This window comes from Protomyctophum bolini (genome assembly GCF_963924005.1).
Source record: "Protomyctophum bolini genome assembly, chromosome: 9".
NCBI lineage: Eukaryota > Metazoa > Chordata > Actinopteri > Myctophiformes > Myctophidae > Protomyctophum > Protomyctophum bolini.
In genome coordinates this window covers 4,494,879-4,510,398 of record NC_137870.1, presented here as the reverse complement: position 1 = coordinate 4,510,398, position 15,520 = coordinate 4,494,879, and the positions used below count along the sequence as shown (strand labels likewise).

The following is a 15,520-nucleotide window of genomic DNA, read 5'->3' as shown; positions in this document are numbered from 1 at the left end:
CTACTGTCTGTTTCTACTACACTGTCTCCCTGTCAGCTACCCTACTGTCTCCACTGTCTGTTTCTACTACACTGTCTCCCTGTCAGCTACCCTACTGTCTCTACTGTCTGTTTCTACTACACTGTCTCCCTGTCAGCTACCCTACTGTCTCCACTGTCTGTTTCTACTACACTGTCTCCCTGTCAGCTACCCTACTGTCTCTACTGTCTGTTTCTACTACACTGTCTCCCTGTCACCTGCCCTACTGTCTCCACTGTCTGTTTCTACTACACTGTCTCCCTGTCAGCTACCCTACTGTCTCTACTGTCTGTTTCTACTACACTGTCTCCCTGTCAGCTACCCTACTGTCTCTACTGTCTGTTTCTACAACACTGTATCCCTGTCAGCTACCCTACTGTCTCCACTGTCTGTTTCTACTACACTGTATCTCCCTGTCAGCTACCCTACTGTCTCCACTGTCTGTTTCTACTACACTGTCTCCCTGTCAGCTACCCTACTGTCTCCACTGTCTGTTTCTACTACACTGTCTCCCTGTCAGCTACCCTACTGTCTCTACTGTCTGTTTCTACAACACTGTATCCCTGTCAGCTACCCTACTGTCTCCACTGTCTGTTTCTACTACACTGTCTCCCTGTCAGCTACCCTACTGTCTCTACTGTCTGTTTCTACTACACTGTCTCCCTGTCACCTGCCCTACTGTCTCCACTGTCTGTTTCTACTACACTGTCTCCCTGTCACCTGCCCTACTGTCTCCACTGTCTGTTTCTACTACACTGTCTCCCTGTCAGCTACCCTACTGTCTCTACTGTCTGTTTCTACTACACTGTCTCCCTGTCAGCTACCCTACTGTCTCTACTGTCTGTTTCTACTACACTGTCTCCCTGTCAGCTACCCTACTGTCTCCACTGTCTGTTTCTACTACACTGTCTCCCTGTCAGCTATAACCCTACTGTCTCCACTGTCTGTTTCTACTACACTGTCTCCCTGTCAGCTATAACCCTACTGTCTCCACTGTCTGTTTCTACTACACTGTCTCCCTGTCAGCTATAACCCTACTGTCTCCACTGTCTGTTTCTACTACACTGTCTCCCTGTCAGCTATAACCCTACTGTCTCCACTGTCTGTTTCTACTACACCGTCTCCCTGTCAGCTATAACCCTACTGTCTCCACTGTCTGTTTCTACTACACCGTCTCCCTGTCAGCTACCCTACTGTCTCCACTGTCTGTTTCTACTACACTGTCTCCCTGTCAGCTACCCTACTGTCTCCACTGTCTGTTTCTACTACACTGTCTCCCTGTCAGCTACCCTACTGTCTCCACTGTCTGTTTCTACTACACTGTCTCCCTGTCAGCTATAACCCTACTGTCTCCACTGTCTGTTTCTACTACACCGTCTCCCTGTCAGCTACCCTACTGTCTCCACTGTCTGTTTCTACTACACTGTCTCCCTGTCAGCTACCCTACTGTCTCCACTGTCTGTTTCTACTACACTGTCTCCCTGTCAGCTATAACCCTACTGTCTCCACTGTCTGTTTCTACTACACTGTCTCCCTGTCAGCTATAACCCTACTGTCTCCACTGTCTGTTTCTACTACACCGTCTCCCTGTCAGCTACCCTACTGTCTCCACTGTCTGTTTCTACTACACTGTCTCCCTGTCAGCTACCCTACTGTCTCCACTGTCTGTTTCTACTACACTGTATCTCCCTGTCAGCAACCCTACTGTCGCTCTCTCCTAAACTGTATCCCACTCAGCTTTCCGAGCCTGAATATCTCTCAAAACATACCATTAGAAATAACAAGAGAAGAAAAAGAAGTATGTTTTTGGCCAAAGTTTCGCTTTCATTTCCTCAATCACCTTTTGTTTGGTGCACAAATATGTAATTAATCTCCACCAGGATTATGTACGTGTGTGTGTGTGTGTGTGTGTGTGTGTGTGTGTGTGTGTGTGTGTGTGTGTGTGTGTACTGTACACAACCAATCTTACATAATACTTAGGCTGACCAGCATCATATTTCTGAATATATGTTAGGTTGTATGTGGAAATGTACATTAGCTGCATACATCACTAATTATTAAGATTACTAAGGCCTCACTCACACCTTTACATCTAGCATACAACATTGATGCATGCTAGATGTAAGCAAGATGTAAGTGTCATGGCCGCCCCAATGCATTTCCAATGGAAGTCACATGGTTTGATACAATATTTTGGACTGTTCATCAGCTATACATCTCATACAACAAGCATACATCAGTCTGTTGTAAAGGTGTGAGTGAGGCCCTATACTGAGCGCCCCTTCATAGTTGACAATTGATTGCATAGGAGAATGGTTTTGGGGGAACTTCTTAAATGTACGCTCTATATTATCCTATGCCTGTTGTTTCCTCAGCTCTCTCTGGACTTGTACTACACGGAGGACGAGATCTACGAGTTGTCTTACACCAAGGAGCCCAGGAACCCTAGGACACAGGTCAGTATATTCACTATCTACTGACCCGAGATCAGATTAAAAAAAAATGTCTTCTACATCCTGACAGTTTTCATTCTGACCTGAGATCAGATTTAAAAAAAATGTCTTCTATGTCAGTCGCTCTTCGATTAAAAAAAATATAGCAGACCTACAAGCTCGTAGCGCGCCACTCGGTGGCGCGCTGTGAGCTTGTAGATCTGCTATTTTTCAATAGCTAAAGCATAAAATAATGTTCATTCAAAGTATGTGTGTGTTAATTAGCATGTGGTGCAATATTAATATTAGACTATCAGAGCATGTGGTCGTGCAGCACTGACATTTAATGTACATTATACAACAGGTCGTTTCAAGGAAGCAATCTGATTGGTTGAAACGACCTCCTAGCCGTGGATCAAAACCAGCACCGTTCGCCACCTAATCAAAACAAAGAATTCAGCTGCTCTGTTTTCCCTGGTTTCAGAACATCCCGCTCCACTTGACACATGCCTCCTCTATTTGAGCGACCACATCAAACACGAGGTGGATGCTGGCAAATACTGCGGCATGGTCATGCTGGACCTCCAAAAGGCTTTTGACACTGAACCACTCCATACTGGTTAACAAGCTAAAAGCTATTGGTTTTGATAGCACATCAGTGAGCTGGATGCAATCCTACCTGGAGGGGAGAGAACAGATGGTGGAGGTGAACGGAACACTGCCCCCCCCCCCCCCCCCTCCCAGTGAGCTGTTCCACAAGGAAGCATACTAGGGCCTTTACTGTTCCTAATATATGTAAACGACATGACATCAGCTTGTGACTGCAACTTGTTCAGATGACTCAGCACTGCTGGTCTCGGACAGGAACAAACTGCAGGTTGAAAAGACCCTCAGCTCTGAACTCGGTAGAATCTGCACCTGGCTCGCTGATAACAAACTATCCTTACACCTGGGAAAAACTGAATCCATTCTCTTCGGATCAAATAATAATCTCAGCAAGGCAGATGGCTTCTTGGTTAGAGTGGGTGACAATATTATCACACGTAAAGATTAAATGACCTACCTAGGTTCCATCCTGGAGGCCAATCTTTCCGGTGATAAAATGGCCACCAACGTAATCAAAAAAGTAAATCAAAGAACAAGATTCCTTTACAGGATCTCCTCACTGGTCAACAAAAACACCTTGAAGACCTTAACAGGAGCCCTCGTACAAGGTTTCTTTGACTATGCATGCACCTCTTGGTACCACAGCACCTCAAAGGCCCTTAAAACAAGGCTCCAGACCTCCCAAAACAAACTGGTCAGGCTCCTACTTGGCCTCACCCCCCGAACCCACCTCACCCCTGCCCACTTTGACAGGCTGGGATGGCTTAGGGTCGACGACACGACAGAGTACAGCATCTTGCAATGGGTCTGGTCCACAAGATTCGATACACCACCAAGATACCCATGTACCTAGATACTTCCTTAATGTAAACAAAGTTCACACCAACAACACCAGAGGGAGTGCAACAAACCATGTACAACCCAGATTCGGCACAAACAAGGGACTAAATTATTTTCGCTCCTATACCACAAAATGTGGAACGCCCTACCAACAGTCATTAAGACATGTGAATCCCTTGACTCCTTCAAAACCGCTCTCAAAGCCCCCCCCTTTTCCCCTCACTGTATATGTTTATTTTCCCTTTTTGCTTCATTTATGATGAATTCCTGTTTTGTTCTTTAACTACATAGAAGTGTCTATTTGTACGTCTCTAAATGTTTTGATGAATTGAACATGGTGGACCCTGTTGTAAACAAGTGTAATGCTTAATTGGGTCGTCCACTCACAGTTAACAGTCACGAAGAGTAACCAAGGATTGTCACAGTAGTGAACCTGCTGCTGCCATGCTGCTGCCAAACATTTCGGCCATCTTGCATGAGGTGGGAGTGGGGAGTGCAGGAACTGATGTCACCTTTATACTGCCTTGACAGTTGACATGGGTTGCCATTTTTGGGTTGCCATGTTGGCTGGGTTACATTAACATACTGAAATCCCTTAGTTTTGAAACTGTATATAGGCTGTCGTTCTGTCCAGGAAGCACCAATCGCGACACAAGTGGTGGAGGTCCACTGTCAATTCAGTGATGCTTGTGGAACTCGACTTCGTCTCGTTCCTGACCGCATCACTGTCGTGGCAATAATCACGTTAAACCCACACCCTCTCGTGTAATATTGCTACAGTCCTGTTCACTTCCATTCTATGGGATCGAAGGGGTTGCGGTAGTTTACACAGCATGTATACAAATAAACAGGCCAACGGACATTCGCCTCTTCTACCAAAATAAAAATAAAAATAAATAAAAACAAAAATAGAAACTGTCATTCTCTTGTATTATTATTATTATTGTACTTGTATTATTTATTTATTTCCCACCGCGGCGTTAACCTCGCGGCAGACTATCCTCAGGCAGTGTCGGTATTATAGGCCAATCGCAGGCAGGCGGGGGCGTTACCATGTCTATGCTCGCACGTAGAAAATATATACTTGTTTAACGCGTGGAGTTCGACATTGGTGAACCGCCGCGTCAAAACCCAATAGGAAAGAAGCACATTGTTGACAGGCTCTTTTCGCCACTAGCTTTCTTCACAGATGTGTTCATAAAGGTGTCTACTACGAGTAAGACGCGCAAACGCGGGAAGCGAACGCAGATCATAAATTGCAATAACAATTCACCATGACTCAGCCATAACCATGTAAGGAGTCCCCAAAGCAGCTATACGTCCAAATATGGAGTGTGTTGCATCAATGACAAACAAATCACTCAGCTCCATATATGGGCACAAAGGGGGGACGGACACACGGACACATGCACACAGACATGATCTGCTAGGTCTCATAGTAAGTGCTCACTACATGTGTTCGCAATCACAGAAAGAAAATTGTTCCAACCCAACTCCCCTTGGGAAACTTTGTGACAGCTGCTGAAAGTCGGGCTACCATTATCAACCACATTTCATTATACTTTAAGTAGCATCAAAACTAGGGGGTTTTCATGATGCTGAATCCATTCAAAAATACTCCTTGGGCTAGATTGGGCCATAGCCACTTGCCCAAATGTGCCCAAATGTGCTGACCTCTCACATTTGTGATGATGGATATGGGAATTTTTAGGCAAAGGAGTGATTTTATTCAGAATCTTGAAAAACCCCTAGTTTGACATGTCACAAGTATAATGAAATTTGGATTTTTTTGCCTTATATTGGTTGATAATGGACTGGTACCCCAACTTTCAGCAGCTGTCACAAAGTTTCCCAAGGGAGTTGGGTTGGAACAAATCTTTCTGTGATAGTAGACACCTTTATGAACACATCTGGGAAGAAAGCTAGTGGTAAGCATTTAATTTTCTTTTTTTTGCAGATTTGCCACAACTTAAGCTAACTTTACCTAACTATGTGGTTCTCTTTCAGTGAGCCAGACTATAGATTTCACAACACACAAATACAACAGACAGTAGACTATAATGTAATAATGAGCTACAAAGTGAAGTGGTGATGAATGGTAGAATTGAAGACCCTTTACGGTACACAGTAAAATAGTGATCGTTTTTTTGTTCCATCACTGATCCAGACCATTTTGAGACGCTCATAGTTGAATCAAGACTCAGGACTTTTGCTGTGCAGCTGAAATGACACTTAAAGGTCATATCAGTGATTTCACTTCATTCAAATTCACTTTTGTTTGTTTGTTTTGTTGTGATAATCCTCCCTACTATATATACCAGTAAGACGCGCAAACGCGGGAAGCGAACGCAGCTCGTACATATTTGGGTTTTGGACGTATAGCTGCTTTGGGGACTCCTTATATGGTTATGGCTGAGTCATGGTGACACAAATCACTCAGCTCCATATATGGGCACAAAAGCGGGACAGACAGACAGACATGATCTGCTAGGTCTCATAGTAAGTGCTCACTGCGTTCGCAATCACTGCGTTCGCAATCACTGCGTTCGCAACTATACTAGAGTGTGCGGACCATATAAGGAGTTCCTCCGGTCCGGTAACAGGATGTGCGCGGGGCGGACCATATAAGGAGTTCCTCCGGTCCGGTAACAAGATGTGCGCGGGGCGGACCATATAAGGAGTTCCTCCGGTCCGGTAACAAGATGTGCGCGGGGAGGACCGGAGGTTTTTTTCCAAATCACCCAAATCACTTGAATGCTCCGTTATAAAAGAATGTCGTAATTCACAATCAAAGAACAATAATGAACCTTTCATAATCATAACACCCGTCTGTCATACACTACACATCCATTTTGTATTTGAGAGAATACTTTGACTGAAGAAAAGAGGACGCACGCACAGCTCGTATAGTCACGATGTTAGAAACTTTAATAAACCAACGTTTCGGCAAACCTGCTTGGTTGGTTTATTAAAGTTCCTATTATCGTGTCTACGTCAGAGTTGTATCTCCTGTGGTCAGCAGCACCTCGTCACTACTGGTGTGCGCTCCTACCTTTCCGTTTGTTCTATTTGAGAGAATACAACCTTTGTACACTCTCAGAGTTAAACCACTGCAGGGTTTCATTATGGCATTATGCTGTGGCTTGTAGGTAAACTGGTACAAAACCGAAAAGCGAATAACATCGCCCCCGATTGTTGAGAAATCATCAAAGGTGGCCACATCAAAGGGGCATGCGTTATGTTAGCGTGGTGGGTAGGCCAGGCCTACGTGTTCAATATCATGACGGTCTCATCCAGTGTTGTTTTTGACAGCACATTTAGATTTTTGTTTCAGTCATAGTCTTTCGAATAGTTTTCACTTAGTTTTAGTCACATTTTAGTCGCCTGGAATGTTTGTGTTTAGTCGACTAAATATCATACGATTTTAGTCGACTGAATCTACAGTTGATTTAGTCGACTAAAATGTATTTTGGCGGGCCTTGATGCCGTCGTAATATGGCTCATTTTACACTTGCTGAAAATAGCCGATCCACAAGCTCACAACGCGAGCTTGTAGATCAGCTATTTTCACCACGTTTTTATTTGTTGACGAAATCATCAATACAGTTAGTCTTAGTCGTCATAGCTTAGTTTTCATTTAGTTTTCGTCAGTGTAAAAAGGTAGTCGACGATCATTTTTCCGTCATAGTTTTAGTCAACACTGGTCTCATCATGCCCCCCCCCCTCTCTCTCTCTCTCTCTCTCTCTCTCCCTCAGGCTCTGACTCCCATCAAACCAGAGTGGGGCTCTGGGGTCAAACCTGGGGTCAAACCGAGGCTGGACCCCGACACCATCTCCAAACACGTCAAACATCTGGTGGACGTGAGTACGGCCGAGCAGGGGCTTTGAATCCTGCATGGAGGAGGAGGAGGAGCTAGCCGTGGCATGGAGGAATGCTCACACTGAGATTGGGCTAATCGGCACACATCTGAAAGGGTGTGTGTGTGCGTGTGTGTGCGTAAGTGAGTGTGCGTGAGTGTGCGTGCGTGCCAGAGAAACAGCAAACAGGGTACCACCACCCCTTGTCATTGTTATGTCAATAAAAATGTGGACACATTTCGATGTGCATTAATCAACTTTAGTGATATTCATTCATCAAATGTGTTCTGTATTTTGTTACTCTGCTGTCGATCGTCTTATCACGCCGCCGCGACAGACCGTCCCTCCTGTCCCGTCCCTCCTGTCCCGTCCCTCCTGTCCCGTCTCGACTGCCAATCCATGACAAATAAATATATACCTGTGAGGCAGCAGCACCAAAGACTCAGCCAGGGTATGAGTCATAATAGCCTACAGTATATATATATATATATATGCACAATAAAATAAAACTCCAATACTCTTTACTGGCCCGAAAGAATGGCAGAGTACTTTCTAACTGCGAATGTGTGCAGTGATGTAAATTGGTTTTCAATGTAATGAGTCCCAGGATGCAGGGATGGACTTTTAGAGATGAGTCCCAGGGACATTTTATGAGTCCCACTTCAACGACGTTAGGAGTCATATTTTTGCCATTTTTTACAAATTGCAGCATTTAACTACCATTTCATTTTATATGGTACTTATAATGTGGTTATATTATTCATGTAGAAAACAGAATAAATTATTATTATTATAACTAAAGCTAGCAAAATAAACTAGAATTAAAAAACAGTACAGTAGTACAGTAGTGCATCCCGTGGATGCAGAGGTTGTTGTTTTATTGCGTCCCTTTTCAACTTTTTTCAACTTTTCAACTTACCTTCATATAATAGGTCCCCTCACTAATAATCATGATAAAATGGCACAATTTTTTTCTACTCAGTCTGTGTCTCATAGCAGGGCTGTGGGCAGTTTAGAAACTGTCTTCCAGTGACATCATCATTAGGCAGACTTTTTCTTTAAACAATATTATTTTACAAAAATGTTTAGATTTTCATTATCGTGCAAATGCTAGCTTCCATGTTCGTATTGCAACTTTTCAGGACTAGTAAGCCTGCAGTTTCTATTAGCTTGTATTCCCCATCGATGATTTCTGACGGTTTCTGAACTGCCCACAGCCCTCCTATGAGACACAGACTGAGTAGTAGAAAAAAATTGCGACATTTTTTCATGATTATTTGTGAGGACCTACTATATGAAGATAGGTTGAAAAGTGGTCCTTTAACTATAAACTGTGTTTTGGGATGCAAAATGCACCCTGTTTTAATCTCGGTGTGTGCAATCACACCCCAGGATGCTTGGGGATGTGTAAGCTGTGACACATCTTCTGTTCAATCACACCCCAGGATGCTTGGGGATGTGTAAGCTGTGACATATCTTCTGTCCAATCACACCCCAGGATGCTTGGGGATGTGTCAGCTGTGACATATCTTCTGTCCAATCACACCCCAGGATGCTTGGGGATGTGTAAGCTGTGACACATCTTCTGTTCAATCACACCCCAGGATGCTTGGGGGATGTGTCAGCTGTGACATATCTTCTGTCCAATCACACCCCAGGATGCTTGGGGATGTGTCAGCTGTGACATATCTTCTGTCCAATCACACCCCAGGATGCTTGGGGATGTGTAAGCTGTGACAGATCTTCTTCTGTTCACTTTACAACCCTGCCAATGGCCTCTTCTTCTTCTTCTTTCACTTCCTCATTGCTAATAAAGCAGAACCAACTCACCAACCGATGTTGTGTACTCGGCATTCTGCTGAGTAGTTGTTTTGTCTCCCCCTGTAGTCCATAATGATGAACTACGACCAGAACCAAGACGGTTGCATGGCCCTGGAGGACTTTGAGAAAATTGCAGCCAACTTCCCCTTCTCCTTCTGCACGCAAGAGACTGAAAGGTGAGGAATCACAGTTATGCCTATAGGGTGACCAGATCCAAACTGTCAAAACCAGACTATGAATAGGCCTTAAACCCTAAGGTAAGTGGGGAACATAGAACCTGGGGAACGTATTAGGAATGACCCCCTCACAATGTGTCACATCGCGTTGCGCATGTTGTGAGCTGGTAGATCTGCTATATTGGTTCAAATTGCACAGCCCTACTAGTATTAGACCGGAAACCGTTGACCCCTACTAGGCTACTTATATGGCCCGAGCCACGGAGGTGCTAATTATGTCATACTTGATGATACTTTAAGACCTAAACAACAAGTGTATTAAATATCTGCTCTCACTCGGCTCCAGTCATCTTGCTTTAAAAAAATGTCCCCCCTCCCCCCCACCCCACCCCTCCCAGACAGGGCCAGATCAGTCATGAGGAAATCACCTCTTACTTCATGAGGGGAATGTCCGTGTGTGCAAAGCTGGGCTACAACTTCAACGCCGTGCACAACTTCCACGAGACCACGTACAAGCGGCCGACATTCTGCGACAAGTGCAGAGGCTTTGTGAGTGTATACAGTTTTATACTAGTCATCACCTGGGGTTTTGAATTGTGTTTCTATCTCTACTGCCAATGACTTAGGCTGTGGTCCAACAGTAAAAAGGATTCCCCTCCGTCCACTTCAATGTTAACCGAAAAATGTAAACGGTTCTTTTCCCAGATTTGAAGGTTTTTGATCATAACACTGATGATGTTCATGGCTCATAACTAAAATTGTCGCTGCCTTGGCAGTTACAATATTAACGTTTCAGATGACTTATAAAAAAGATTGAGGGAGGGGTCGTGAATTTGGGGGTCTTCGGGATAAAACTTTCGGCTGAAAATATGTTTGCCGAATCTAAAAACGCAGCGAGAAATCAATTTTGGCAAGTAAGTGAGTGAGCATGCTAATCAGGGACAGGTGCACACATAGACAATGTCTTTGATGTCCATGTGATGTCTATGTGCCCTTTTTACCCGCCTTTAAAACTGCCCTTTTCCAGACCACACAAATGCAGCATTTGCTATGGCGGAAGAAATGCAAAATGCCACTCCTTTCCACACCATGCCGGAAGGAAGGCAGCATTCAGGAGAATTGCTTTTTTTTTACCCCCCGAAGTCTCCTGAACTTGAACACAGTATTTTTGCGTTGAAGCAATTTGTTTCCAAATCCATGTCGTACACCGGCCGCATCTCTATAGCTAAAGAGTGCTGGGTTGCGCCCTGAAAATAGCAGATCTGCAAGCTTGTAGATCTGCTTTTGTCAAAATGTGCCCTCTCTAACACCCTCTGCACGTCCCCTGATGCTATGTGTGAATTCTGCCTCCTCTCTTGTATAGTTATGGGGAGTCATCAAACAGGGCTACCACTGTAAAGGTAAGCTGTGACCACTTCAACTCTTATGCTTTGTTGTTGACAGGAGTTCACCTTTGGGGGTCGAGCATGTAGAGCAGCTATTTCCGCCAAATCGATTTGCTCCAGAATATGTCGGGAGGGAGGGAGGCACGCCATGGGGCTCATTGTGGTTGACTGACATGTCGCAACAATCATGTCAATCTGAGAACCCATCTGCAAACTAAATAAAGGGAAAAACAGCGCCCTCTTTTGTCTCAAGAGGCTACAAAGCATGTTAAAACCTAAGATTAGCATACCGGTATTAGTTGAACACTGATGTCTTTGATTAAGAAGAAAAAACGCACAGACCTCATTTTGATGTCCTGAATTGGAATCCGTCACAGATTATTTTCTCTCCACCCCCTCTTTCCTGTCTTGAACGACGAGATAGGGTTATCAGTGAAGGCAGTTTCTAAGATTGTATCTCAAAGCCTCACCCTTGTCTGTCTGTCTTGTCTCTCTCTCTCTCTCTCTCTCTCTCTCTCTCCCTCTCGGGTTAAATCCCTCGCTGCTCAGACTGTGGGGTGAACTGTCACAAACACTGCCGGGATCTGGTGGCAAAGGAGTGCCTGAAGAAGCACAAAGCCTCGGGCGGGTCCTGTCCGTGTACCCCGGCACCGGACTTCAGAACCAAGGGCAACAGCTGGAGTACGTCATTCTTTTTAAATTGACTATTAGTACTATTAGGATATTTGACTGATGCTGAAGTACAAGAATCAATTATATGCGCTGTCCCGTCTAAATAAAATAAAAAATAAGAACATGCAAATCTTACCTGTCCGACTCCTGTTGTGGCCGTTTGTAGGCTCCTCAGAGGAGGACACCTTCGTCTTCCCCCCATCGGGAAACTCAGACGGGAGGAACAGCATCAGTGACGGCTCCACTCAGACAGACCCCGGCGTGTGGATGCCGGACAGGAGAGACAGCAGGCGAGGACACCACCACCACTCCCTCCCGGCGGTGAAGGTATAAACCGGCATACATGTATGGGCCACATGCGGCCCCCACAAATGTTTTCTGAAAAATAAACAATGTGTCTGTGTCAGTCGTTCTCAAACATATTCATGTCAAGGACCCCAAACATATATGACATTGGCCGCCGACCCCCCCCATCTGAAAATATGTAGTTCCAGGGACCCCCTCCCCGTAGCAAAGATTTGAGTTAAAAACTCAATATATTCAATGATTTCAGGCAAATTTTCACGATTTTTCAAAAATAGTTTCATACTTTTCAGCATTACAATTCAAAAATTGAATATATTCAGGATTTCAATTCAATTTCAGACACGGGGCGGCTCGCCGGAACCGGGCCGCCCCCCCTGAGTGAAACCAAATGGGTGCGCACGCACGTGCGCACGCACCATGTCTTCCAATTGGCTGGCCTTTACACATAAGCGCCCCTATCCAGCAGAATAACAAACGCTCCAACTGATATCTCAAGGTTGTTTATTTCCCCAAGACAACGTGGGAAACTGCAACACAAAACATAACAATATCCTTTTAAACACAATGAAACATGAAATATGAATGTCCTTGTTGTCAGTCAATCATGATGTCCGTATTATATAAACAAACACAATGATATGTACACAAACAACGAACGATCAACAGAATTACAACACTGTACAAACAAAGAAAACAACAACATGTAACATACCGTGTGCGTCTTCTGCAGATTATTTTAGGAGAGCTACGTTATCTTCTCTCATATTCTTTATCTTCTATTCTTTATTTAAGGACACTCTCTTTTTAGACGGGAAGAGCTCCTTGCACCACTGAAACTCAGCTTGTTCTGACTGAGTTCAGCTCACACAGGTGCAATCAATGCTGCCTCACTCTAATCACAGGGCACTGCTCCTTCTAGGTCATAATGAACAGCAATAAAGGACCAGGCACCACACACAGCATACAAATACAATGTACCCAAATAAACATACATATAATGTTCATATATTATCCATTTTCAGAAAGGTAAGCAATAAAATAGAATATTACAAAATACCCATTGCTGGGACAGATACACACAGCTCTAACTTTTGTGTACAACATGCTACAGCCTCAAACTTTGGACGTAGACCAATATGGTTATAATATTCATACTAGGGATGTCCCTTGTCAAAATATTCTGTTTTGTTACACTTTGAATGTACTTTTCCTGGATTTATAACACATCGGATATAAACTGTCGTTTAAATTAGCATTGTAGTTCTAAACTTCCACAAGCCTCTCCAACACGGAACTAACAGAATTACCGTATATCCAAAAGGATATGTTTGTGACGTCATCCCAACAACCAGGCCGCTAGTAGGTTACATAACGTCACCGATTATCATTGGTTTATTGGTTAGGCTTCAAGGCCAAGGTGCAGACAGACATACAGGGATGCCTGTTCTCTGCTGTCCGAGTCACGGAACCCGAGGCTCGGCCTCGGCTGACCAATCATCAGCATATATTTTAATCTAGGCCCAACCCGAAAACGTTGGGTTGGGTAGGGTCGAGTTCGGACAGAATCTGAGAACTCGGCAAAGAGTCAGGAGGAATCACCCAGCAGTGAGTTGGCAAGGATGTTCAATTTTTAAGAGCTGGCGTTGTGGAAAGGTCTTAATATTTGTTTAATTAATGTCCTTGATTTTCTCTATAGGGAACTATTCCTATGCACGGTGAGATGGAAGAACATTGTGTTACAGAATCGCTGTCCTCTCTGGAGCTCCAAGATGAGAGTGATCTAAGTTTGTCCTTCAGTGGTCTAATCCCATGTTTAGCGAACAAGACAGGTTTCAGAGCACAACGCTCCCACAGCGTAAACGATGTTACACTACTGGACAGAACGCAGACATTCACACCTGATATCGTTGTTGTGGAAAACAAGGAAAGCTACAGGTTCCACTGCGCCCACGCAGGACTGCTCCGATGCAGCGTGACCGGCCTGGGGTTTGAGATGGAGAAAGATGGAGAGGTGACTTACAGGACAGTCCCCTGGGGCCGGGGGCTTCTCTCCCAGCTGAGCAAGAAGCCTGCGGGACCACTGTTTGACATCAAAGCTTCTCAGGGGTCTGTGTGTCAGCTACACATGCCACACTGTGAGATCCTCTCCACGGGTGGAGGCAAGTCCTTGTCTGTCGTCCATGTGGTGGATGATGATGGCTTTGAGCTGATCAAACCCCGTGTGGTCACAGAAACTCACGTTATCATAGATGTAACTGGGTTGTCTTTCTTTGGTATCGTCATGGAGATGCTGTTTGGGCCCAGGCCGGTCCAGGCATTGGTGCCAGTGTTTTATAAACCACCGATTGACGATGATCGTCCCAGTTCAACTCTGAAAGTGTTGCTGCTGCCTCGGAACGTCGTGCTGGACGAAGTGAAGAACAAAAGGAGGGAGCTAGTTGGAGAAGAGATTTACATCGAAAAGCCTCCCTGTAAACTAGTCCCAAATGAAGAATATACACTCTCCACTTCACCTGAAGATGATTCCATTATAACTGAACCGGTTAGAGCCCTATTTGAAGTTGACGAATGTTCCTATCACAATTACGTCCCGACATTTGTCATTAATCTAGAGCGACGTTTGAGCCACGTTAGGCTGCTTCTAAGCAGCAGCAGTGACACCTCCGAATGTGCATGGGAATGTTATGTAAACCTTTCAACCTTTCAGCATGTTCAGGACACGCCAAGTCATGCAGCGACAGACAAACTGCTGTCTGTGCGCAGCAGCTTCATCAACAGCATGTCACATCCCGTTCTCAACCAGATCCTGGACAAACTGTTTGAGAAGGGGGTGATAATCAAAGAAGAGTATGATGAAGCCTGTGCGAAGACAGTGATCCATGAAAAGGCACGTCTTGTCATAGACACAGTGAGGAGCAAAGGAACGCCTGCAAGTTTAAAACTGATATTCATCCTACGAGAAACCGACCCATTCCTCTCCGAGGATCTTGGGTTGATGTGAAACTAAAATGAGCAATGGCAGGTGCAGTGCCTTGCTCAAGAGCACATCTCCAGGGAGGGTGCCTATCCTACCAGGACCTTTTATACCGCTGTTTTTCTATCCTACCAGGACCTAAACTGTATAGTTAGTACTGCTGGTTTATAAATAATAAATCCCTTGTAATACATTTGTTGGTTGTCTGATGAACATTTATTCGTTATATTTTCATAAAACGTGCTATGGAAATAACCCAGATTGTTATTGCGTTGTTATGTAGCATTTTATTCAGATATTGGTAGCATTCAATGATGTAACAACCCTCTATACAGGTTGTTACATCATTGTAATGCTACTTGTGTTGTACTTGTGTTTACACACACACACACACACACACACACACACACACACAAAATAGTGGTTCTCAAA

The 15,520-nt window shown here is 44.5% G+C and overlaps 1 protein-coding gene across 1 annotated transcript in view; it reads left to right on the top strand.

Moving 5' to 3' along the window:
- The window catches only part of rasgrp4 (RAS guanyl releasing protein 4), a 48,121-nt gene that overhangs the window by 30,633 nt on the left and 1,968 nt on the right, over nt 1-15,520 (top strand). The window contains exons 10-16 of the mRNA XM_080771568.1: nt 2,394-2,474; nt 7,653-7,757; nt 9,642-9,751; nt 10,150-10,300; nt 11,115-11,151; nt 11,686-11,817; nt 11,975-12,135. Coding sequence (XP_080627694.1) covers nt 2,394-2,474; nt 7,653-7,757; nt 9,642-9,751; nt 10,150-10,300; nt 11,115-11,151; nt 11,686-11,817; nt 11,975-12,135 — 777 coding nt within the window. The remainder of the gene's footprint in view (nt 1-2,393; nt 2,475-7,652; nt 7,758-9,641; nt 9,752-10,149; nt 10,301-11,114; nt 11,152-11,685; nt 11,818-11,974; nt 12,136-15,520) is intronic.